The sequence below is a fragment of the Cervus canadensis genome, chromosome 26, assembly GCF_019320065.1.
Source record: "Cervus canadensis isolate Bull #8, Minnesota chromosome 26, ASM1932006v1, whole genome shotgun sequence".
In the NCBI taxonomy this organism is placed as follows: domain Eukaryota; kingdom Metazoa; phylum Chordata; class Mammalia; order Artiodactyla; family Cervidae; genus Cervus; species Cervus canadensis.
In genome coordinates this window covers 23,370,693-23,396,084 of record NC_057411.1, presented here as the reverse complement: position 1 = coordinate 23,396,084, position 25,392 = coordinate 23,370,693, and the positions used below count along the sequence as shown (strand labels likewise).

Here is a 25,392-nt window from a genome sequence, read left to right as displayed (position 1 = left end):
AAACAAACATACAACTAGAAAAATACAAAAATCCACATCCCTTGTTAAACTGGCTAAATGATCCAGACAGGCAAAACACAAGCCAAATACTAGTATGGTACTATTGGCTTCAATGTGGTCATTGCCTACTGCCCATTTAAAAATATAATAAGTCACAACAAGGTCCTACTGCATGGCACAGTAGGGAACTCTGCTCAATGTTTTCTGGCAGCCTGGATGGGAGGGGAGTTTGGGGGAGAAAGGGTACATGTATACGTATGGCTGAGTCCCTTTGCAGCCTACCAGAAACTATCACAACATTGTTAATCGGCTTTACTTCAATATAAAATTAAAAGTTTAAAAGAAAAAAGTTATAGGTCACAAGAAAACATAAGACAACATAAGACATTTTGGGGGACATAAGTGTCTCCCAAATGAAGGGACACTATACAAAACAGTATATTACACTCTTCAAAAATGTCAATGTCATGAAAGACCAAAAAAGACTGAAAAATCGGAATAAGATCTGTAAATTAGACAATAATATTGTACTGGCATTCATTTCCTGATTTTGAAAGCTACTCTGTGATCGTCTAAGAAAACACACATTGAAGCACATGGAGATAAAGGTCATCATATATGCAACTTACTCTCAAATCTTCAGGAAAAAGAAAGAATGTGGGGTCAGGAGGGAAGAGAAAGCAGGGAAGGAGTGAAGCAGGGAGGGGAGGAGGGAGAGAGAGGGAAGGAGGGAGAGAGAGGGAAGGCAAATGAGTTAAATGCTGGCAACTAAACAATCCGGAAGAAGGATATATAAGGGTTCTTTGCATGATTCTTACAAATTTTCCATTAACAGAAGTCTGAAATTGGATTAAAATAAAAAGTTTAAAAATATGGAAGATAAAAGATGAGGGCACTTATCCCATACCATACTATGTATATAAGGAATGCAGTTTTGAAAAATAGACCTTTCATTACAAAGGTTCTGAAGTAGTTAAAGCATTCAATGAATGTGTCACAACAGCAACTATTTACATTGCTGTCTCCTCCACCACATCCTTCTCACCAAAAGTAAAAAAGCATAAAATACAGTCAAGAAGTTGAAAAAGCAAATTCTTATTTTTTTCAGAAAACACAGTTGTAAGCAGTTTGACACAGTAAAATCATATGAACTGTTAATAAATAAATGTGAATAAATAAATAAATAAATGTAAATAATTTCTGCTTGAAAGTTTAGCCCTTTAAAAGGTCAGCGAATATAAAAAAAGCAAAAGTCACTTAGGTGCTAACAGGCCAACCCATCATATCTTGTTTTCTTCTCACCTAGTTTGATTTCACAGTTGGCAAGGTTCATGCTATGGGTCATGAATACAAATGCTCTGATAAAAATATAATGTAATACTGGGTTTATATCACATAAAAGTGAAAGACAGTCAAAGTCACTCAGTCATGTCCGACTCTTTGGGTCAGACTCAATGGGTTACTCCATGACCCATGGACTGTATAGGCCAGAATGCTGGAGTGGATAGCCGGTCCCTTCTCCAGGGCATCTTCCCAACCCAGGGATCGAACCCAGGTCTCCCGCACTGCAGGTGGAGCTGAGCCACGCAGGAAGCCTAAGGTCATACAAACTCCCTTTCTAAATATGAAATGGATACGACTACAGCAGATGATTACCGGCTATCTACCCAACATCCAGTCTCTTTTTTTCCCTTAACACAAGCCAGATTTGTTACAGTCCAAGATATACAGACCTTCATATTGTTTAAAATTATAGGGAGGTTTACCTAATTAATGCATGATAAACTTGGTATGAAAAAGATACTTTTCAAGCATATAAGATTAGAAATATTAGAAATATTTTGAAGTGACAATTAATCTAGCATGGTTCCTTGAATATACAGGCAATTCTATTATAAGTCCTAGAAAAGTATGAAGGCAAATAAATCATGATGGATCCCAGTTAACCAAAACAATTATACCAATTTTTGATGGAAATAATGTCTCATCATCCAACTGGTCCTGAACCCAAGTCATCAGGTAATCAATATACTTTGGTGCAGAACACTTAATAGGCTTCTTTATGTTTGTTCCATCTGCCCAATGATACTCATATCTGTATTGGAAAGATAAAAAGCACACAGAATGTCAATATAATCTATACATAATGTCTGTATTTTTTGTATTACACATATGTTTTTTATGAATATATTCAGGACATATTTTAATCTCCTCCTCCAAATAAATATTTTTTTACATTTGGCATTTTTAAATTGCTATTAAACTATTTTGCGTTTATCAGGATACAAACTAAGATTCCACCAAGCTCATTTTTTGTGAACTTTCCTTCATATATAACTTTTATATTTTAGAATCACATACAGTATAAATTGCCATAGCAGAAACCCTAAGTTTATTTCCCACTTCTATGGTGATCATCTTTAATCTTTATAATTGTTGTCTTCTTCCTCAAAAAACATTTCTCCTTACACAGTACAATTCTCTTTAACTTGGGGCATTAAAATTTGGGTTAAAGATAGAGAATGAAACAGAAGTGCCAAAGTAAAATGAATGAAAAAGAGAATGATTCAATATTTGAGTATACTTGGTTGAGGAGCTAAACAAGCCTTAGAGGAAGACTGGAACTCCAAATAAAGATGCCTACAGTATTTGGGTATTAATGAGACACTATCCTTTGGTACAATAAACTTTTAATGTACACCTACGATTGAGAAATGATGAGTCAAGGAATGCTGCTCTTGAACAAAGGACACTGAATTGAAAGACGTTTTCTCTATTCTCACAGAGAAAAGACTGGTAGAGAAGACAAACCTGCAAATGAGTATGTGAAAACAGTGCCACAGAATGCTCATGGAGTTAACTACACAAACATACACTCACAACCACAACCTGATTTTTAAGATAATAAGCATGCAGCCGAAACTCCAAAGTACAAAAATGTCTAAACTGAACTAGCATTTAGTTTAGTTTCTGAAAGATTACCTCTGCCTCTCCTTTTGAATCAGCTGTGTTTTTCTAACTTTGCCCCAGAGTTTGGACTGACAGAACAACAGGTGAGAAAGGCTAGAAAAGGAGCTGAAAGAAAATATAAAGGAAAAATACTACAGGGTATTTTAAACAATGAAAACCATCTTGAGACAGGATAAATAAAGATGCTTTCTATTTAACCATAGCTACTCACACTTGAGCAGTAAATGTTAAATAGGATACACTCAAATAAATATTGTGACACCACGTCTTATTGCCAACCCTGGGAAACAGGGATGAAATGTCAAGTTTACTTTGAAGGTCTCCAATAGGCAATTTCGCAACACTTCCTGGCATCCTGTTTCCCTATTTAATCACTTTCACAGTCAAGAGATTCTTCCTAATATAAAACAAAGTCTCAGGTGTGCCTTAAGCTTCTTCTTGTTTGATTCTCTTTGGAGATAGAGAATATGAATGGTAGGACTTTAGACCATCATTACTTAGTCTTCCTGGAGAAGGAAATGGCAACCCACTCCAGTATTCTTGGCCTGGGAAATTCCATGGACAGAGAAGCCTGTTGAGTTACAGTCCATGGGGACACAAAGAGTCAGACAAGACTGAGTGACTAACAACAGCAACAGCTTAGTCTTTGCTTAAAAAGACAGGCATTCACCTACGTTTTCTCCCTTATGTTATGAATTCTTAATGTTTTTGCATTTCTCTTCTAGTCATGTTTTTCATTCTGTAATGATTTCCAGGTGTTCCATATTCATTTTTTTAAATTTGTATTTTATTTATTTATTTGGCCGCACTGAGTCTTACCTATAGTATACAGGATTTGGTTGTGGCATGTGGGATCTACTGCTCTGACCAGGAATGGAACCTGCACCCCCTACATTGGGAGCTTAGAATCTTAGCCACTGGACCACCAGGAAAGTCCCCTATATTCATTTATAAATGCAAAAGTCAAAAGCGGACACAGTAAACCAAAAATCATTCTCAATACCCTGAAGCTTTATAAAAAAATACTAATTTTCAATGCCCTAAAGCTTTCTGAAAAACAAAACTGTATATTGCTTATACTTCTAGAGTTTATAACTATGATCCCCTGAATCTTTTTCTTTTGTCATGTTTATACTTAAGATGGGGATTCCCTGATAGCTAAGTTGGTAAGAATCCGCCTGCAATGCAGGAGACCCCGATTTAATTCCTGGGTTGGGAAGATCAGCTGGAGAAAGGATAGGCTATCCACTCCAGTATTCTTGGGCTTCCCTTGTGGCTCAGCTGGTAAAGAATCTGCCTGCAATGCGGGAGACCTAGGTTTGACCCCTGGGTTGAGAAGATCCTCTGGAGAAGGGAAAGTCTACCCACTCCATGATTCTGGCCTGGAGAATTCCACGGACTGTATATAGTCCATAGGGTCGCAAAGAGTCAAACACAACTCAGCAACTTTCACTTTCACTATACTTAAGATGACTTCATCTTCTGACTCTATTTTGTCCCCAATGATTTTTTTTATTTCACCTTTGACAGATAGTTGTCTGAAATTTATTTCTCTCATCATGGTATGAACTTTTAAACTGCAAATTCCCAAATATTCATTTCTTGGTTAACAACAATAATAAATAACAACAGAGAAACCATTCCAAGAAAAAAACTGCAAAAAGTACTAACAGGTGGAGTCTAAACAATATACTACCCAAAAACCAATGGGTCACTGAAGAAATCAAAGAGGAAATCAAAAAATACCTAGAGACAAATGAAAACAAAAACATAGTGATCCAAAATACATGGGATGCAGCAAAAACAGTTCTAAGAGGGAATTTTATAGCAATACAAACCTACCTCAGAAAATAAGAAAAATCTCAAATAAACAATCTAAGCTTTAATTACCTGGGAAAATGGAACAAATAAAACCCAAAGTTAGTGGAAAGAAAGAAATCATGAGGAAAAGAGCATAATTAAATGAGATAGAAACTAAGGAAAAAAAATAGAAAACATTAATGAAACTGACACCTGGTCTCTGAAAAAATAAAAAAAATTGATAAACCCAAAGAAATAAAATCAGAAATGAAAGACATTAAAAACAATAGCACAGAAGTACAAATGATCATTAAGAGATTACTACAAAAAATTACAGCCAACCAAATGGATAACTTAGAGGAAAGTGATAAACTCTAGAAACATACAATCTCCCAAAACTGAATCTGGAAAAAACAGGAAATATGAACAGATGGATTACCAGTATTGAAATGAATCAGCAATTTTAAAAAACAAACAAACAAAAAACCTTCCAACAAACAAAAGTGAAAGACCAAATAGCTTCACAGGTGAATTCTACCAAAGAAGTCATATGCTGCTGCTAAGCTGCTTCAGTCGTGTCCGACTCTGTGCAACCCCATAGGCGGCAGCCCACCAGGGCCCCCCGTCCCTGGGATTCTCCAGGCAAGAACTCTGGAGTGGGTTGCCATTTCCTTCTCCAATGCATGAAAGTGAAAAGTGAAAGTGAAGTCACTCAGTCATGTCCGACTCTTAGCGACCCCATAACTCAACATCAAAAAAATAAACAACACAATTAAAAGATGGACAGAGGACCTGAATAGACATTTTTACAAAGACATACAGATGACCAACAGACACATTAAAAGATGCTCAATTTCATCAATCATGAGGGAAATGGAAACTAAAACCATAATGAGATACTGTTTCACATCTGTTAAAATGGCTATTATCAAAAAGACAACAAATAATGAGTATTGGCAAGCATTTAACAAAAAGGAAATTTATATGCACTGCTGATGAAACTGTGAATTGGTGCAGCCACTATGGAAAAATGTATAGTGGTGCTTCAGAGTCTCTTCAGAATATTAAAAATTGAACTGCCGTAAGATGTGGCAATTTCATTTCTGGGTATTTACGCAAAGAAAACACAAATACTAATTTGAAAAGATATATGCAAACAATTTTTCATTCCAACATTATTTTCAATACCTAAAATATGAAAGTAACTTCAGTGTCTATCAACAGATGAATAAATAAAGAATATGCAGTATGTATATATATTTATATTTATTTAAAGATATAAACCTCCAGTTATAAGTCAGCTTGAGAATATACTATTCAACATAAAGAGTATGGTCAATGACACTGTAATAACTTTGTATGGGAACAGATGACTACTAGACTTAACATGACGATCATTTCATAATGTATGGAAATGTCAAATCATTATGCAATACGCCTGAAACTAACATAACACTGTATATCAACAATTATTTCTATTTTTTTAAATGTAATGGAAGCATTTTTAATAATCTAGTCTGGATAGAGAAGCAGAAGTGAACAGAAAAAGACAGGATGGAGGACAGTACAGCAGGGAGCACCATAAAGCCCAGGCTAAGGAACTCGACTCAAAGCACTAGTCACTGGTGAATCACGGGAGGAGACAGCAAATATAGAAACTGTAAGGCCAGAAATCTTCTTCTTATCTAAGCACTGTATGATACAGTAAAACTGAGAACTGATCATGAATCATATCTTACTTTGGGCCAGCTGACATCACTGGACAACTTTCTTCTGTACAAAAATCTGTGATTGTTCCATAAAGCATGTTGATCTGATTGAAGAAATCTACAGCTGCAAAGCAATATTATTTATAGGTAAAAAGTTAAATTTTAATTTTACTCAAAGAGAATCTTTTATTTCAGCAAAATATGAGCTCTATCCACATTTTTTCCTCAACAAAGAACAGATAATAAGTATACAAGAAAAAATACTTAACTCACTGAATTTGGGAGCTTCTGGTTAAGTGACTCCCTTAAGAAAATAAAAAGGCAAGCACACCATGTTGATATGTTGATGTATGGCAGAAACCAACACAATATTATAATTATCCTTCAATTAAAAATAAATAAATTTTAAACAAGGCAAGCACAGAGTGGGAAAAATTATTTGCAACACATATAATCAATAAAGATCCTGTATTCAGAATATATAAAGAACTTTCATAGATCACTAAGAGTGAGACAGTTTCTGAGTCTCTTGGCTATCTCTACGGAAAAGTAAAACTCGACTTTTCACTTAGTTCAGTAGAGTTCAGTCACTCAGTTGTGTCCGACTCTTTGTGACCCCGTGGACTGCAGCATGCCAGGCTTCCCTGTCTATCACCAACTCCTGGAGCTTGCTCAAACTCATGCCCATTGAGCTGGTGATGCCATCGAACTATCTCATCCTCTGTCGTCCCCATCTCCTCCTGCCTTCGATCTTTTCCAGCATCAGGGTCTTTTCTAATGAGTCAGTTCTTCCCATCAGGTGGCCAAAGTACTGGAGCTTTAGCTTCAGCATCAGTCCTTCCAATGAATATTCAGGACTGATCTCCTTTAGGATAGACTGGTTTGATCTCCATGCAGTCCAAAGGACTCTCAAGAGTCTTCTCCAACACCACAGTTCAAAAGCATCAGTTCTTCAGTGCTCAGCTTTCTTGATGGTTCAACTTTCACATCCATACATGACTACTGGAAAAATCATAGCTTTGACTAGACGGACTTCTGTTGCAAAGTAATATCTCTGCTTTTTAATATACTGTCTAGTTTGGTCATAGCTTTTCTTCCAAGAAGCAAGTGTCTTTTTAATTTCGTAGCTGCAGTCACCATCTGCAGTGATTTTGGAGCCCAAGAAAATAAAATCTCTCACTGTTTCCATTGTCTCCCCATCTATTTGCCATGAAGTGGTGGGACTGCATGCCATGATCCTAGTTCACTAAATGCTGAGTTTTAAGCCAGCTTTTCCACTCTCCTCTTTCACTTTCATCAAGAGGATCTTTAGTTCCTCTTTGTTTTCTGCCATAAGGGTGGTATCATCTGCGTATCTGAGGTTATTGATATTTCTCCTGGCAATCATGATTCTAGCTTGTGCTTCATCCAGTCCGGCATTTCACATGATGTACTCTGCATATAAGTTAAGTAAGCAGAGTAACAATACACAGCCTTGATGTACTCCTTTCCCAATTTGGAACCAGTCCATTGTTCCATGTCCAGTTCAAACCGTTGCTTCTTGACCTACATACAGATTTCTCAGGAGGCAGGTAAGATGGTCCAGTATTTCCATCTCTTTAAGAATTAAAAAAAAAAAAAAGAATTTCCCACAGTTTGCTGTGATCCACACAGTCAAAGGCTTTAGTGTAGTCAGTGAATGTTTTTCTGGAATTCTCTTGCTTCTTCTATGATCCAATGGATGATGGCAATTTGATCTCTGGTTCCTCTGCCTTTTCTAAATCCCGCTTGAACATCTGGAAGTTCTCAGTTCATGTACTGTTGAAGCCACGCTTGGAGAATTTGAGTTTTACTTTGGAAGCGTTTGAGATGAGTGCAATTGTACAGTAGTTTGAACATTCTTTGGCATTGCCTTTCTTTGAGATTGGAATGAAGTGACCTTTTCCAGTCCTGTGGCCACTGCTGAGTTTTCCAAATTTGCTGGCATATTGAGTGTAGCACTTTAACAGCATCATCTCTTAGGATCTGAAATAGTTCAGCTGGAATTCCATCACTTCCACTAGCTTTGTTCATTGTGATGGTTCCTAAGGCCCATTTGACTTCACACTCCAGGATGTCTGGCTCTAGGTAAGTGATCACATCATCGTGATTATCTGGGTCATCAAGATCTTTTTTGTCTAGTTCTTCTGTGTATTCTTGCCACCTCTTCTTCATATGCTTCTGTTAGGTCCAGACCGATTCTGTCTTTTATTGTGCCCATCTTCACATAAAATGTTCCCTTGGTATCTCTAATTTTTTGAAGAGATGTCTAGTCTTTCCCATTCTCTTGTTTTCCTCTATTTATTTGCACTGATCACTTAGGAAGCTTTCCTATCTCTCCTTAAGAGTCTTTGGAACTCTGCATTAAGATGGATGTATCTTTCTTTTTCTCCTTTGCCTGTTGCTCCTCTTCTTTTCTCAGTTATTTGTAAAGTTCCTCAGACAGCCATTTTGCCTTTTTGCATTTCTTTTTCTTGGGGATGGTTTTGATCTCTACCTCCTGTACAGTATCAGGAACTTCCGTCCATAGTTCTTCAGGCACTCTGTCTATCAGATCTACGCCCTTGAATCCATTTGTCACTTCCACTGTATAATCATAGGGGATTTGATTTAGGTCATAGCTGAATGGTCTAGTGGTTTTCCCTACTTTCTTCAATTTAAGTCTGAATTTTGCAATAAGGAGTTCATGATCTGAACCACAGTCAGCTCCTGGTCTTGTTTTTGGTAACTGTATAGAGTTTCTCCATCTTTGGCTGCAAAGAATATAATCAATCTGATTTCGGTATTGGCCATCTGGTGATGTCCATGTGTAGAGTCTTCTCTTGTATTGTTGCAAGAGGGTGTCTGCTATGACCAGTGCATTCTCTTGGCAAAACTCTGTTAGCCTTTGCCCTGTTTCATTTTGTATTCCATGGCCAAACTTGCCTGTTACTCCATATATCTCTTGACTTCCTATTTTTGCATTCCAATCCCCTATAATGAAAAGGACATCTTTTTTGGGTGTTAGTTCTAGAAGGTCATGTAGGTCTTCATAGAACTGTTCAACTTCAGCTTCTTCAGCATTATTGGTTGGGGCATAGACTTGGATAACCGTGATATTGAATGGTTTGCCTTAGAAATGAACAGAGATCATTCTGTCGTTTATGAGATTGCACCCAAGTACTCACTGTGGTTTATATTTGTATTTCTTGGATAATTAGTGATGTTGAGCATCTTTTCATGTGCTTATTGGCCATCTGTATGTTTTCTTTGGGAAAATGTCTATTTAGTTCTTTGGCCCATTTTTAATTGAGTTGTCCTCCATGTGAACAAAGGGTAACCCATGGCTTTGAAATCCCAGCTCTATACTTAACAGTTGTTACTTAACCTCCCTGGATCTCAGTTTCCTGCCTCTAAAATTTGGTATATTGCAGAGTGCTAAAAAAAGAAAAAAAAAAAAAAAGACTTGTCTCATAAAGGAGACATTTAGTCATTGTTAGTTTTCTTCCACAAAGACATGGCCTCAAGATTCTATGCAACAAAAATTAATTATAAGCTATACATCTGCTTTTTCCAAAACTCTGAATTTTCTATCTTTAAGCTATCACTCTTTCTGGCAGCAGAATATTTAAAAACAGCCTCTGGTTTCTGGCTATGAGATTAGTTATTGAATTTGTAAAATGTCCTATCTTCTACCATTTATCTTCATCTGGCAAGTAAACTGAAGCCAAAAGGCCATTAAGATATCAATCTTATCAACAAATTCCCTTCAGCCTTTTATGTACCCGAAATGTTCACTTAATCACTGTCAGTAATGGAAATTATCTGTTTAGTCTCAAATCCTATTCACTTTATAAGTGTCATTTGGAAAGATTACTATATGTGTGTGTATATATATATACATATATATAAGAAAAAACTGTAATCCAATATTTCAGTCAATTGCTATATTTTAAAAGCAGAATTCCATGTTCCATGGGGATGTTCTAACACCTCAGTTCAAAGTAATTTTCTTCCAGCTATAAATGCAAAATGTCTGTGAAATTTTAGAAGCTCCTCAAGTTCTAGACATTTCAATAGTACAGGCAGTTCTGGCTATGGAGGCAGAATACAGACAGGTAACAGTGATCTGCTTTTATAAAAGTCAGAGTCTCATGTAGGACAGAAGCCCTATGTCACACTGCTGCGTTAGTTTCTGCCGTACACTGAAGGGATTCCCGCTGTGTGTACACATCTGTCCCCTCCCTCTGGGACGGCCCTCCCACTCCCCATTCCACCACCTCGGGTCATCACAGATCATCAAGCTGAGCTCCCTGTGCCATAGCACGAGTTCCCGTCAGCTACCTGCTTCCTCAGGCTTTTCACATTAGAAAATGAGCTCGCAAATAAATGGTACAAGAAAAGGCACAAAAAAGTATCAAAAAAAAGAATATGCACATATGTTAGAAATTTATTCTGCATAGAACTATTTAATGAGTTAGATGAGTCTCAACAATAAAGCAAACAAATTACTTTTCTCTCTTCAGTAAATAAACTCTCCAGGGTCAGGAGGATAACTGTAGTATAATAAATATTGCCCTTAAGGAACTGCTGTCACAGTGAGGCTTTAAGACATCTCAGTAAAATCCTTTAGATTCCTAAAAGTCATCAGTGGGTGGCAGCTCAATTTATAAATCCCATGATATGTTTCAAACCACAATAAAATACCATCAAGTATTATAATAAAAATATGATTCTGCTTCTCCTTAATCAAAGCCTAGACATTTAGTATATATTTTCAATTTAATTTTATTTCTACTAGAGTCATATAAATTTCCTCCAATTATAAAACTTTATTAATTTCCTCACCGAGTCTGATAAACCTTGAATACTAAAGTACCACTTTTATTTCCCCACTTTTTCTGCTTAACTCCCAGGAATATATTTACTTTTTACTTACATTTTTTTCTTCCTAGAGGTTAAGAATATATCATAAATATATTTCACTAATTTCATAAGATCACTATTCAATTTTTTTTTTTTTAAAGCATAGTTAAGACAAATAACTGAGTATGCTACTCGAAGAGGCAATTTGGCATAGTGGTTAAAGCAGTCTCTAAAATTATATAACTATATTTGAGCCCAGCCTCTATCACTACTAGCTATATAACCTAGCCTAATTACTACAATTTTCTGTCTCAGATTTCTTATCAATATACTCAGATAATAATAATACCTACATCATGAGATTGTAAAGATGAAATAAAGTAATCCATGTAGAAGAAAATAAAAACAATAATTTGAAAAGATACATGCACCCCAATGTCAAAGCAGCATATGGAAGTTAATAGCCAAGATACAGAAGCAACCTAAAACGTCCATTAACAGATAAATGGATAACGGGGTGTGTGTGTGTGTGTGTGTGTGTATTTATATATATACACACATATATATCTCCCTCACACACATACACACACACAATGGTACATTACTGAGCCACAAAAAAGAATGGAATTTACCATTTACAACGACATGGATGGACCTGGAAAGTATTTTGCTTAATGAAGTTAAGTCAAACACAGAAAAACAAATTCTATATGATATCACTTAAATGTAGGATCTAAAAAACAAAATGAATGAATACAACAAAACAGAAACAGACTCACAGATATAGAGAACAAACTATTGGTTACCAGTAGGGAGAGAGAAGGGAAGAAGGGCCAGATAGAGACAGGGGATTAAGAGGTACAAACCGGCAAGTATCAAATAAATAAGCTACAAGGGTATATTGTACAGCTCAGGGAAATATAGCCATTGTACTGCAGTAATTTTAGATTCAGTATAATCTATAAAAATACTGAATCACTATATTATACATGTGAAAACAATACAATATTATAAAGCAATTAAACTTCAGTAAAATAAATAAAAATAATTCATGTAGAAAGAATAGCAGAATGCCAGACACATAGTGTCCTACAGACATCAATTGCTGTATCATTATTTTTTCCAAGAAGATGGTAAATCTATGCTTTGAATTACATGATAACAGGAGATAATTTCATGTAATTCCATATTCAGAAATAAAGTATCATAAAGGTTAAAGTGGATTGAGGTACCACTATATTGTGGTTTCAGGGTGCTAACTAAATGCTAGAAAACACAGCACCCAACACTGACCTACAGTGAGTCTACTACCCTAACAGAGTCCACTGAGGAACAGAAAGACTACTTACTGTTCACGGCAACCCACTCATTTAGATCCTCCCCCTCAGGGAGCATGACAGCCATCCGGAGGTTGCCACTGCCCAGAGTGGCCTCTGCATGCTTTAAGAGCTCATACTGGTGAGAACCCTCTGGAATGTTCTTCTTTGGTTTAAACGTTTTAGACGAGCGACTCCCACTATGAATAGAAAAGAAAAAAGGAGTTTTTAAGGCATGACCTTTCACAGAGTCTACCACATGATACCACTGGATAAAATAACATAGAAGTGATCCTAAAAGTCCACCAATGTATAGCTTGAAATTGTACTGGCTACATTAAATCTTGGAAATACCATTGCTGTAACTACTGTTTGATACCCCAAACTCCTACAACCTTCTCTATATTCTCTACTGTAACTACAAAGGAGAAAAAAGAATTTTTAGCTATAGCTAATCCAGCTAACAAATCCAACAATAAATTAATGATTCAGGATTACAGGTTGTAATACATAAAAATAAAAGAGTAGTCTGTGATAATCTTTAGTCACTGTATTCTTTTTTACCCCTATTTTAAGTCTCTCATTCTAAGATAAATAATTTCCTTTGTACAAGAAGTACTGTAGCTCGCCAGGCTCCTCTGTCCATGGGGATTCTCCAGGCAAGAATACTGGAATAGGTTGCCAAGTCCATCCTCCAGAGGATCTTCCCAGCCCAGGCTCAGCTCTTAACACTGACCCCTCTCTGTGCCAGGGGTGCAGTGTGTGTATGTCTGTCTGTCTGTCTCCTTGCCGGGGGTGTGTGTGTGGGGGGGGGTGCGCCCACACACGCGCGCATGCTAAATCACTTCAGTCTCTACTCAATAGCCAAGAATCTCTTTACAAACACTAATCAGGCGACGTTACTCCTCTGCTTAAAACCACACTCAGTGGTTTCCCAGTGGACTTCAGAGTGAACCCCAAAGTCAAATATTAAACATACTCTGGACCCACATTAGAGTGTGGAAACCCTTCTTCAGTTTAATCAGATAATATATTAAAAGTCAAATTCTCTCCCAGCATCTCTGAAATATGAAATATGAAAACATAGAAAAGATTATCATGCCTACCAAACTTGAGGCTTATTTCATTTTCCTCCTCCTCCTTTATCAAAATTTAGTGTGAAAAATAAACTTGACCAATAATTTTTTTGACAAAAGACATTTTTACTAAGTTTTGTATGATTAAGCACAAAAGCAGCTCTCCTAACACCAATCTGGTGTTTGTATTCAGACCAAGTGTTAAGCACGCTCCCTTTAATTAGCCCACTGGTCAGACGGTGCCATAGCTGATGATGTAACAAAGCTGCTCTGAAAAGGGCTGGCAGAGAACATGAGAACAACACGAACCTCAGCTGTGTCTGCACCCAGGGGGGTCCCCACAAATATCTACTTATTGAACCACTGTCCCTTCAAGTGTTAGGCTTCCAAATGTCTTCTTGATGGATGACCCATTCAGAATTGGTCTTCCACAAAACTAAACATATTCTCCTCAAAGACCTTACACATGGGTAAAAAGAAAAAAAAAAAATCTGAGTTTGGTTTTGTGAAGGTCAGTTCTGACACTAATCAGCTATGTTATTTAAGGCAAATTACCCAACTTCCTTGAGCCTATTTTTTCTTTAATAGTGAAAGCCTAATAACAATATAAAACATTACCATCACCTGTATCATGCAAGAGCCGCAAAATGAGAAAATAATAAATGAGTAAAAAAAAGCTTTTAAAACTGTAAAATGCTGTGCAAATGTTAGTATCCTTCCTTTTCCTGAACCAGAATGACTCACAGTAAAAAGCAAAATGGTAGTCCAATGTCCAAAGCTGGACTCAACCCCTACTCCCACTCTCATTTCCTAAGACTGGATGGGGAAATTTTTACTTTGGAAATGAATGCTCTTACACATTAAGCTACAAATAGAATTTTTTAAAAAATTGTTTGGGTTTTTTTTTTTTTTTGGTGCTTTTCCTATATTAAGGTTCAAGTGATCTCAGAATAATGGTGGGGATAGACAGGAAATCAAGAAAACAAGGTGCCCATTCTCATTTTGCTATTTTCTTCTTATGTTACTTAGGAAACTACAAATTATCATCTGGGCTTCGATTTCTTTATTTTGCTTTTTTGAAAGTCTGGAAAATAACTTTTTACAGAAGGGTATAATTTAGAGATGAGATGATGTTTATAAAACGCTTTCAGTTCCCTGAGTTCTCTCCCTTCTCAGTTCCTCATGTCCATGCACAGTTATACTTCCAAAATGCTTTCAAGTCCTCCACTGAATTCCCCTTGTTTCTGACCCTTCTGCTTTACTCAGGCAAAATAATTAATCATTTCAGTATTCTGATTTTTTAAATGTTCTTTTTTCAAATTATATTCAACTTTTTCAAGTGCTACCTGAAACTTCAGCCAGGATGCACCCTACTCTGGAAGGGGTGATCAGTACTCCTCCTCATTCCCATGTCAAAAGACCAACTGAAGAGTCCTCAAGTTCAAAAGCACAAGTACTAAAACATGCACACAAAATTCCTCATCAGCGAGTGCAAGCTCTTACACTAATGTGGCCAAATATATAAGGTCTATGATAAAACCCGAACGAACTTTTCAGCTAACCCAGTATCTCACATGGCATGTTAAGATATTTGATGCAAATATTAAAAAACATTTTCAATAACAGAAAGTATGTAGCCCCCCACCCCACCCTTTTCAGAGTCTGTCTATACAAGCATAAAAATACTTGTGCTTGTTTTATACAACTGTTACCTACTACAGTATACTAAAGAATGCTTTCCACTTTTAATATGTCCAGAAGATTGTTGTACTTTATAGATCTACTTTATTCTTTTTAAAGACTGAATAATATTTCCTTATATAGATAGATAATATTTTCAACCAGTCACCTATTGATAAACATTTAGGTTGTTTCCAGTCATTTATCACTTTAAACAATGCTGCAGTAAGTCTCCTCATATTATAAAAGATAAATTCTTAGAAGTAAAATTGCCCTGCTAAAGGGCATATGCATTTTTAATGTTTACATAAGGTCTATTTTTTCCCCCAAAATAAGTTGGATTCTTTTAAAACTCAATAACAATGTATGAGAGTAGCTGTATACTTTTTTGGTCTTAAAGGACAGGAATTCAGCTAGTTTCTCTTGTATAGGTCCCAACAGGATATCATAACTATATGACAACTTAGAGCTTTCTGATTAGAACGTAAATGTGATTGACAAGTCATAGCATTACCCTGAGGTCTTTTCTTTTAAAATAAATATCCAGGAGTCAGGTTTGTTTATCCCAGTCCTTTTACTCATATTTGAAGGTCAATCAATTTCTAGAGAAAGACAGAATGGCTTGACAAGTAAATAAGTGAGCCTTAAGGGAAAACTCTGACAAACGGACAAAACAAATCCGTTAAAATTAGTCATTCAATTTGATCTACTTTTAGTAAATTTCAAAAGCATTGTGTACTTCCTCTTTGAGACCCTAAAGAATAAACTGGTCCCCATTGTGACATCTACATTTATTCTCATAAACCATTGGTTACCATCTCAACACAGTTACACCCATCATTACCCTCAATTTTAACTATTTACTGTTCAATCCAACTATAAACAAAATTGGTATTTTCTAAACTGGGTTTGAGAATCTTAAGGCTGAAGGAATTGGGGAGGGGGTTTTTACAGAGAACTCAAAACGGGGGTACCAGGAAGTACTGAAAAGTGAAAGTGTTAGTCACTCAGTGGTGTCTGACTCTTTGCGACTCTTTGCAACCCTTTGTAGCCCTCCAGGCTCCTGTGTCCACGGGATTTCCCAGGCAAGAACTGAACTGGATAGCCATTCCCTTCTCCAGGGTATCTTCCCTACCCAGGGACCAAATCCAGGTCTCCTGCATCGCAGGCAGATTCTTTACCACTGGAGCCAGTGGTAAAGCCTAGTGGGGAAACCCCACTAGGAAGGGTTAGAAGAATATATATCTATATATAATTTAGACAGTGAAAAACATGTCAATATAATCAAAATTAGAAACAAATTTACATCAACTTATTTGCATCAATAACTCCATATCTTCAAAGTCAAGCAACTTACTCTGATCACCCAGCTAATTAAATGGCAGAAGTGGGATTCAACAAAAAGACAACTCACAGATTGGGAGAAAATATTTGCAAGTGAAGTGACCAACAACAGATTAGTCTCCAAAACCTGCAAGCAGCTAATGAGGCTTAACATCAACAAAACAAACAACCCAATCAAAAAATGGGCAGAAGACCTAAATAAACATTTTTCCATAAAGGACATACAAATGGCCAAGAGGCACATGAAAGATGCTCAACACTGCTAATTATTAAAGAAATGCAAATCAAAATTACAACAAGATATCATCTCACACCAATTGAAAACAACTATCATCATAAAATCCATAAACAATAAATGCTAGAGAGGGTGTGGAGAGAAGGGAACCCTCCTACACTGTTCGGAACATAAACTGGTAGAGCCACTAGGAAGAAGAGTATGGACGTTCCTTAAAAAGCCAAAAATAGAGCTATCATATGACCCTGCAATCCCTTTCTTGGGCATACATCCAGAGAAAAACATGGTCCAAAAGGATAAATGCATTCCAATGTTCACTTCACTGCAGCACTATGTACAATAGCCAAAACATGGAAGCAACCTAAATGCCCATTAAAAGAGAAATGGATAAAGAAAACGTGATGCATATATACAATAGAATATTACTTGGCCACTAAAAAGAATGGAACAAAGCCATTTGCAGCAACAGGAGTGGACCTAGGGACTGTCGTACTGAGTAAAGTCAAGTTAGACAGAGGAGAAATAGCATGTGACATCCTTTTAAATGCAGAATTTAAAAAGAAATGATACAAATGAACTTATTTACAAAACAGACTCAAAGACTTACAGGATGAACTTGTGGTTGCCAGGAGGAAGGCTGGGGGTAAGGGATAGTTAGAGTTTGGGACTGACACGTTTATAAGGCTATACTCAAAACAGATGACCAACAAGGACCTACTGTATACAGCACAGAACTCTGCTCAATGCTACGTGGCAGACTGGATGGCAGAGGAGTCTGGGGGAGAATGGGTACGTGTATATGTATGGCTGAGTTCCTTTGCTGTCCACCTGCAACCACCGCAACCTGTTAATCACCTGGACTCCAATACAAAATAAAAAGTTAAAAAACAACAGTCCATTATCTTCAAGTCACTTTACATTACCAAGCCTCAGTTTGTAATAATGATACCTACCTTACTATTGAACCCTGTAGTAAGAATTCCATTAATATTAGCTCTCTTTGATCCACCTTCAGTACCAACCTGTTATTCACATCAGCAGGTCCTTCTTTAGGTCTAAGTCCAATACTAGAGATCAGGGACTTTATGAACACTTGTTAATTTCAGTCAACTTCAGACTGAAAACTGGGTTACAATAGTAATGATGAAGATTAATACTAACAAACATTTACTGCAGACCTTGTACTCTTTAAGTATCTTACATACAATATCTCATTTAATCTTCCTAACTCTCTGATGTTCACCAGTTCAGTTCAGTTCAGTTGCTCAGTCGTGTCTGACTCTTTGCCAACCCCATAGAATGAAGCATGCCAGGCTGCCCTGTCCATCACCAACTCCTGGAGCTTGCTCAAACTCATGCCCATCAAGTCAGTGATGCCATCCAACCATCTCATCCTCTGTCGTCCCTTTCTCCTCCTGCCTTCAATTTTTCCCAGCATCAGGGTCTTTCCTAATGAATCAGTTCTTCACATCAGGTGGCCAAAGTATTGGAGCTTCAGCATTAGACCTTCCAATGAACATTCAGGACTGACTTCCATTAGGATGGACTGGTTTGATTTCCTTTCAGTCAAGGCACTCTCAAGAGTCTTCTCCAACACCACAGTTCAAAAGCATCAATTCTTCGGCGCTCAACTTTCTTTTTCCAACTGTCACATCTATACATGACTACTGGAAAAACCACAGCTTTGACTGTACAGACCTTTGTTGGCAAAGTAATGTCTCTGCTTTTGAATATGCTGTCTTGGTTGGTCATAAGTTTCCTGCCAAGGAGTAAGCATCTTTTAATTTCATGGCTGCAGTCACCATCTGCAGAGATTTTGGAGCCCAAGAAAATAAAGTTTCCACTGTTTCCCCATCTATTTGCCATGAAGTGATGGGGACCTATTTGCCATGAAGTGATGGGATTGGATGCCATGATCTTCAATTTTTGAATGTGGACTGTTAAGCCAGCTTTTTCACTTTCTTCTTTCACTTTCATCATGAGGCTCTTCAGTTCCTCTTCACTTTCTGCCATAAGGGTGGTGTCATCTGGATATCTGAGGTTACTGATATTTCTCCCAGCAATCTTGATTCCAGCTTGTGCTTCATCCAGCCCAGCATTTCTCATGATGTACTCTGCATGTAAGTTACATAAGCTGGGTGACAATATACAGCCTTGACATACTCCTTTCCCAATTGAGAATCAGTCTGTTGTTTCATGTTCGGTTTTAACTGTTGTTTCTTGACCTGCATACAGATGTCTCAGGGGGTAGGTATGCTACACTTTATTTTATGGGTAACAAAACTGAGGCTTAAAGTACTTAATTTGCTCAAGCTTTTAAAATTGGTAAAGTAAGGAGCCAAAATTTAAGCCTAGGATTTGAATATTCAAAGTCCATTCTTTTATCCACTACCCAATACTATATGATACTTATCTTTATCTTCTATAGCTGTGATGGTTGTACAATTTTGTGAATATACTAAATCCACTGCACACTTTAAAAGATGAATTTTATAGTGTGTTAATTATAGCATAATTTTTTTAATGTTTAAAGAAAAATCTTTACTATTAAAAAACTAACTAGCCTCACAATAATGTTCCTCACCACCTTGATGTCAGTTTCTTTCATTTATTTCACTCTTGCATTCCTTCATCCAACTAGAATATTCTGACCACCCACCTACTATATTCTAAGTAGCACTGTTCTAACCCTGGGACACAGCACTGAACAAGAGAATCTCTATTCTCATGGTAGGGAGAGGAGGCAGAAAAAAAACAAATAAAACTAACAATACAGTATTGGTTAGTGCTAAGTGGTATGGTGAAAATAACAGAATGATGTGACAAATGATGTGATATGACAAGGCACTTTATTAGATTAGGTGGTTACAGCAGGCCTCCATGAGGCCAGAAAGACAAGAAGGAATCAGCCACATGACAACTAGCAAAGAGGGAAGAGCATTCCAGGCTCACAGGACAAACTAGGTGTTTGCACAAGGTGACTTTTTCAGAAAGAGGGGTAAAAAGGTAACTGTGATGAGGGCATCATGGATGACAGTATACGAAATCAGAAAAAGCTTGTAGACCTACACTAGCTAAGATTTTAGAGTTCAAAGTATGGAATTTAGATTACTATTTTAAGTATAAATGGGAAGCCATGGCAGAATCTTTCTTTTAAAAAAAGAAAGTATAATATGACTTAATTTAATAATCTAAAAAAGACCATTCTAGTTTCCACATAGAGAATGGACTGGCAGGAGGATAAAAGTGAAAACAGAGAAACCAGTTAAGAAACTGCATAAAGCAGAAAGGCCATCTTTCTAAAACGGAAAGATGAAGCCAGGTTCCAATATTTGTAGGTAGAACCAGCGGGATTCACTTTGGATTTCAGAATTTGTGGAGTGGTGAAGACGAGACAATCAAGGAACACTGCTAGGTTTTTAGGCTCAAGTAGGTATAAGTAAATAAATGGCTCAACAGGCCATTTATTAAGATAGGTTTGGGAAAAAAAAAAAAGGTTTGGGGAGATGGCTTTTGCCCATATTAACTTAAGATACCTATTAAACACCCAAATGGGTAGTTAGTGTGCAGTTGCACCTACACATCTCATGACGGCTAAGATGAATGATCAGACTGAGGTACCTGACATTTTTGACATCCTCACTGGTTAGCGCACTGTCAAAAGATGCGCTCTGCTGCTGCTGCTAAGTCACTTCAGTAGTGTCCGACTCTGTGCGACCCCCTAGACGGCAGCCCACCAGGCTCCCCCCTCCCTGGGATTGCACTAGTATGTTATTAAAACGAGTATTTTATAAGCTATCAGAAGTCCTATAGTAAAGAAAATTTATTAGGAAAATCATTTATGGTTTATCTCAAGGTTTCAAGAAGATCTTTAGTCATGGAAACTTTACTTCCACATTTAAAATCTTGCTCTTTAACATACATTCCTTGGAGGAGTGCACAGCAAACCACTCCATTATTCTGGCCTAGAGAATACTTTGGACAGAGGAGCCTGGCAAGCTACAATCCATAGGGCTGCAAAGAGTCGGACACGACTGAAGCGACTTAGCACGCACACACATACACCTTAAGAAGCATCACTATGAACAAAGCTAGTGGAGGTGATGGAATTCCAGTTGAGCTGTTTCAAATCCTAAAAGATGATGTTGTGAAAGTGCTGCACTCAATATGCCAGCAAATTTGGAAAACTCAGCAGTGGTCACAGGACTGGAAAAGGTCAGTTTTCATTCCAATACCAAAGAAAGGAAATGCCAAAGAATGCTCAAACTACCACACAATTGCACTCATCTCATACACTAGTGAAGTAATGCTCAAAATTTTCCTAGCCAGGCTTCAGCAATATGTGAACCGTGAACTTCCAGATGTTCAAATTGGTTTTAGAAAAGGCAGAGGAACCAGAGATCAAATTGCCAACATCTGCTGGATCATCAAAAAAGCAAGAGAGTTCCAGAAAAACATCTATTTCTGCTTTATTGACTATGCCAAAGCCTTTGACTGTGTGAATCATAATAAGCTGTGGAAAATTCTGTAAGAGATGGGAATACCAGACCACCTGACCTGCCTCTTGAGAAATCAGTATGCATGTCAGGAAGCAACAGTTAGAACTGGACGTGGAACAACACCCTGGTCCCAAATAGGAAAAGGAGTACATCAAGGCTGTGTACTGTCACCCTGCTTATTTAACTTATATGCAGAGTACATCATGAGAAACGCTGGGCTGGATGAAGCACAAGCTGGAATCAAGATTGCCGGGAGAAATATCAGTAACCTCAGATATGCAGATGACACCACCCTTGTGGCAGAAAGTGAAGAAGAACTAAAGAGCCTCTTGATGAAAGTGAAAGAAAGAGAGTGAAAAAGTTGGCTTAAAGCTCAACATTCAGAAAACTAAGTTCATGGCATCCGGTCCCGTCACTTCATGGCAAATAGATGGGAAAACAGTGGCAGACTTTATTTTTTTGGGCTCCAAAATCACTGCAGATGGTGACTGCAGTCATGAAATTAAAAGATGCTTACTCCTTGGCAGGAAACTTATGACCAACCAAGACAGCATATTAAAAAGCAGAGACATTACTTTGCCAACAAAGGTCCCATCTAGTCAAGGCTATGGTTTTTCCAGTGGTCATGTATGGATGTGAGAGTTGGACTATAAAGAAAGCTGAGCACCGAAGAATTGATGCTTTTGAACTGTGGTGTTGGAGAAACTCTTGAGAGTCCCTTAGACTGCAAGGAGATCCAACCAGTCCATCCTAAAGGAGGTCAGTCCTGGGTGTTCCTTGGAAGGACTGATGTTGAAGCTGAAACTCCAATACTTTGGCCACCTGATGTGAAGAGCTGACTCATTTGAAAAGACCTTGATGCTGGGAAAGACTGAAGGCAGGAGGAGAAGGGGACGACAGAGGATGAGATCGTTGGATGCTATCACCAACTCAACGGACATGAGTTTGGGTAAACTACAGGAGTTGATGATGGACAGGGAGGCCTGGCATGCTGCAGTCCATGGGATTGCAAAGAGTCGGATACGACTGAACGACTGACCTGGACTGACACACTATTATATTAAACTGCTAACTGCGTTACGTCTCAGTTTTCAGCATATCCGTAACACTTCAATTTTATAAAGTGTAACTCCATGATTTCATACAAGAACAGGTATAGGGTTGGTCAAGTCACTATTTATTTATATCCCATAAAATTTTATAATCTAATCCTTAGAAAATAAAAAGCACTTCACAACCAAAGGCCAATTAGTTTCTACAACTGTGAAGTTATTGAGGCGTAATTTCCACTATAGATAAAGACACTAAAGTTTAATCACTCATCTCTGATCACCCTCTGAGCTCTGAGTTTTATAAGGACTGCAGTTTCCTTTGCCCAGCACTAAATTCATTGCAATCAGTAAACAGGTACTAAAACCACAGGAGATTTTAGGAAATGACTATTGTCAAATGTCTAGGTGATTTCCACGCAACAGAAGTAACAGAATCCCCTACAATGTGTTGGACTGCAAGAAGGAAGAAAACAAAACTTGCAGATGCAGAGTTCAGAATGAGCATCAAATTGCAACAGCTACTGCCAAGTCACTTCAGTCCTGTCTGACTCTGTGCGACCCCATCCCTGGGATTCTCCAGGCAAGAACACTGGAGTGGGTTGCCATTTCCTTCTCCAATGCATAAAAGTGAAAGTGAAGTCGCTCAGTCATGTCCAACTCTTCGTGACCCCATGGACTGCAGCCTACCAGGCTCCTCAGTCCATGGGATTTTCCAGGCAAGAGTACTGAGGTGGGGTGCCATTGCCGTCTCCGAGTAGGTAGTAATTCCAAATATACTAACATTTCATCCAAGACACACCTAGGGAGCCTGGACATCACTTCTTTTATAAAAAACTTTCCTGACCTTCCATGAAAATCTCTCCATCCTCTTGGTGTCTCACTGCAGCTTAAAGCACCTATAACATATTTATGTGTTTGTTCTCCTTCAAATAGCTCTTTAAAATGAGAGGCTGTGTCCTCTTCATTATTGTAATGTGATATCTGGCATACAGAAGATCAAAGGGCAAAGGATTTGAAGTAAACACCCCGTTTCAGATCCTGTCTTTCTAACTTAGATAACTTTGTAATCTCAGATAAATCATATAACTTCTCTAAGCTTACAACTAAAACACTGGACATGATATTACCAATTTTGCAGAACCATTATGACAATTAAATGAATGTATTTAAAACAGCTTAGTTTTGAGGTAGCTGTCACACAGCAAATGGGCAGTATAGGAAATGATAGCTTAAGAATACTCAGGGGGTGACAATATGTATATGTACATACACATACATACATATACACATATATATAGATAATCACACCTTATTCAGTCTGCTATAACAAAATAAAACAGACTGGGTGGCTTATGAACAACAAAACTTTATTCTCAGAGTTTTGGTGGTCAAAAGCACCAAGATCAAGGTACCAGCAGTGTCGGGCCCTCTTCCAGGTTTCTGAATGCCCACTTCTCCCTGCATCTTCATGTGGTGGAAGGGGTTAGGGAGCTCTGTGGGATGTTCTTCATAAGAGCACTAACCCCAATAATGAGGGTGGAGACCTGATGACCTAATCACCTGTCAAACGCCTCACCTCTTAAGGCCATCACACTGGGCATTAAGATTTCAACTCATGAATCTGGGAAGATGTATTCAGACCACACCAATCTTCCTGTCACACTTCTACTAATCCAGTTTTAAAACATGACCTCTGCATACTTATTTGTTTACATTTTTCTTTCTCTCTCTCACTAGAGTGTGAGTTACTCAAGAATATGGATCATGCCTTGGTCATCCGTGAATACACAGAATCTAACACAGGAACTGGGACACAATGGGTATACTAATTAAAGTTTATTAACTTAAATAATGATATCAAAAGTAGAGAAAAATCTTGTTATTATTGCATGGAACAGCTGTTCCCAGTTTCAGAGAAAGGGATTGATCCATCGTCTTTATTTGGTGCAACAAATCTAAAAGATTTTAACTACAGCAAGAGAAGTAATAAATATATTGGTGAGGTTTGCTCACCCTGACACCAAAATTTCATTTTCAATCTTAGGCCCTTTAGAGTCCTTCCCTACTTAAACCTTGGCTAAAATAAGTGGGTCAGTCAATCAAAGCAAGACATCTCAGTCTAACAAGTCTACTTACATTGGGGGAAGGGAAAGAGAAGGAGGAGGTAGCTCTTGTTTTTCGTTTTATTTAGTTATTTTTAATAACTAAATAGATTGCAGCTACTTCCCATAGTTTAGTAATTTAGCTATATTCTAAAAACTAGTATGCAATTTCTTGTTGTAATAGCATTTTTTCCCACCAAAGTAGAAAAGCACAATTTCCCCTGGCATCCAATTCAAAACCACAGTTCATTATAAAGCGTGCCACAAAAGATCAAGTCTGCAGTTTTGGCAGTAATGGAATGATCTTTACATCAGTTACAGCTCTCAAGTTAATACCAGAGCAAAGATCCACCTACAACTCCTACAATTCATCATCTGCCTGCAAGTAAGAAGCAGTAACACAACAGGAATATATTTAATCAGTGACACAGAAGTTTTAATGGCTTACTCCTGCTCAAATGCTCAGTCGTGTCCGACTCTTTGCGACCCTGCGGACTCCAGCCCACCAGGCTCCTCTATCCGTGAGATTCTCTAGGCAAGAATACTGGAGTGGGTTGCCATTCCCTTCTCCAGGGAATCTTCCTGATCCAAGGATCGAACCCACTCTCTTACCTCCTGCATTGACATTGACAAGCAGAACCTTTCCCACTAGCGCCACCTGGGAATGTTTTGAAATTTAAATTCTTCCAATAAAGCCAGCCTGAGAAGGAAAAAAAAACTCACAAAGTTAAAATCAGCTGGTGTCT

The 25,392-nt window shown here is 37.7% G+C and overlaps 1 protein-coding gene across 1 annotated transcript in view; it reads right to left on the bottom strand.

Annotated features, from left to right (window-relative positions):
• MOB1B (MOB kinase activator 1B) overlaps positions 1-25,392 on the bottom strand; it is a 57,210-nt gene that overhangs the window by 9,731 nt on the left and 22,087 nt on the right. The window contains exons 2-4 of the mRNA XM_043448515.1: positions 12,692-12,858; positions 6,510-6,603; positions 1,962-2,095 (exon numbers count right to left, since the gene is read on the bottom strand). Coding sequence (XP_043304450.1) covers positions 1,962-2,095; positions 6,510-6,603; positions 12,692-12,858 — 395 coding nt within the window. The remainder of the gene's footprint in view (positions 1-1,961; positions 2,096-6,509; positions 6,604-12,691; positions 12,859-25,392) is intronic.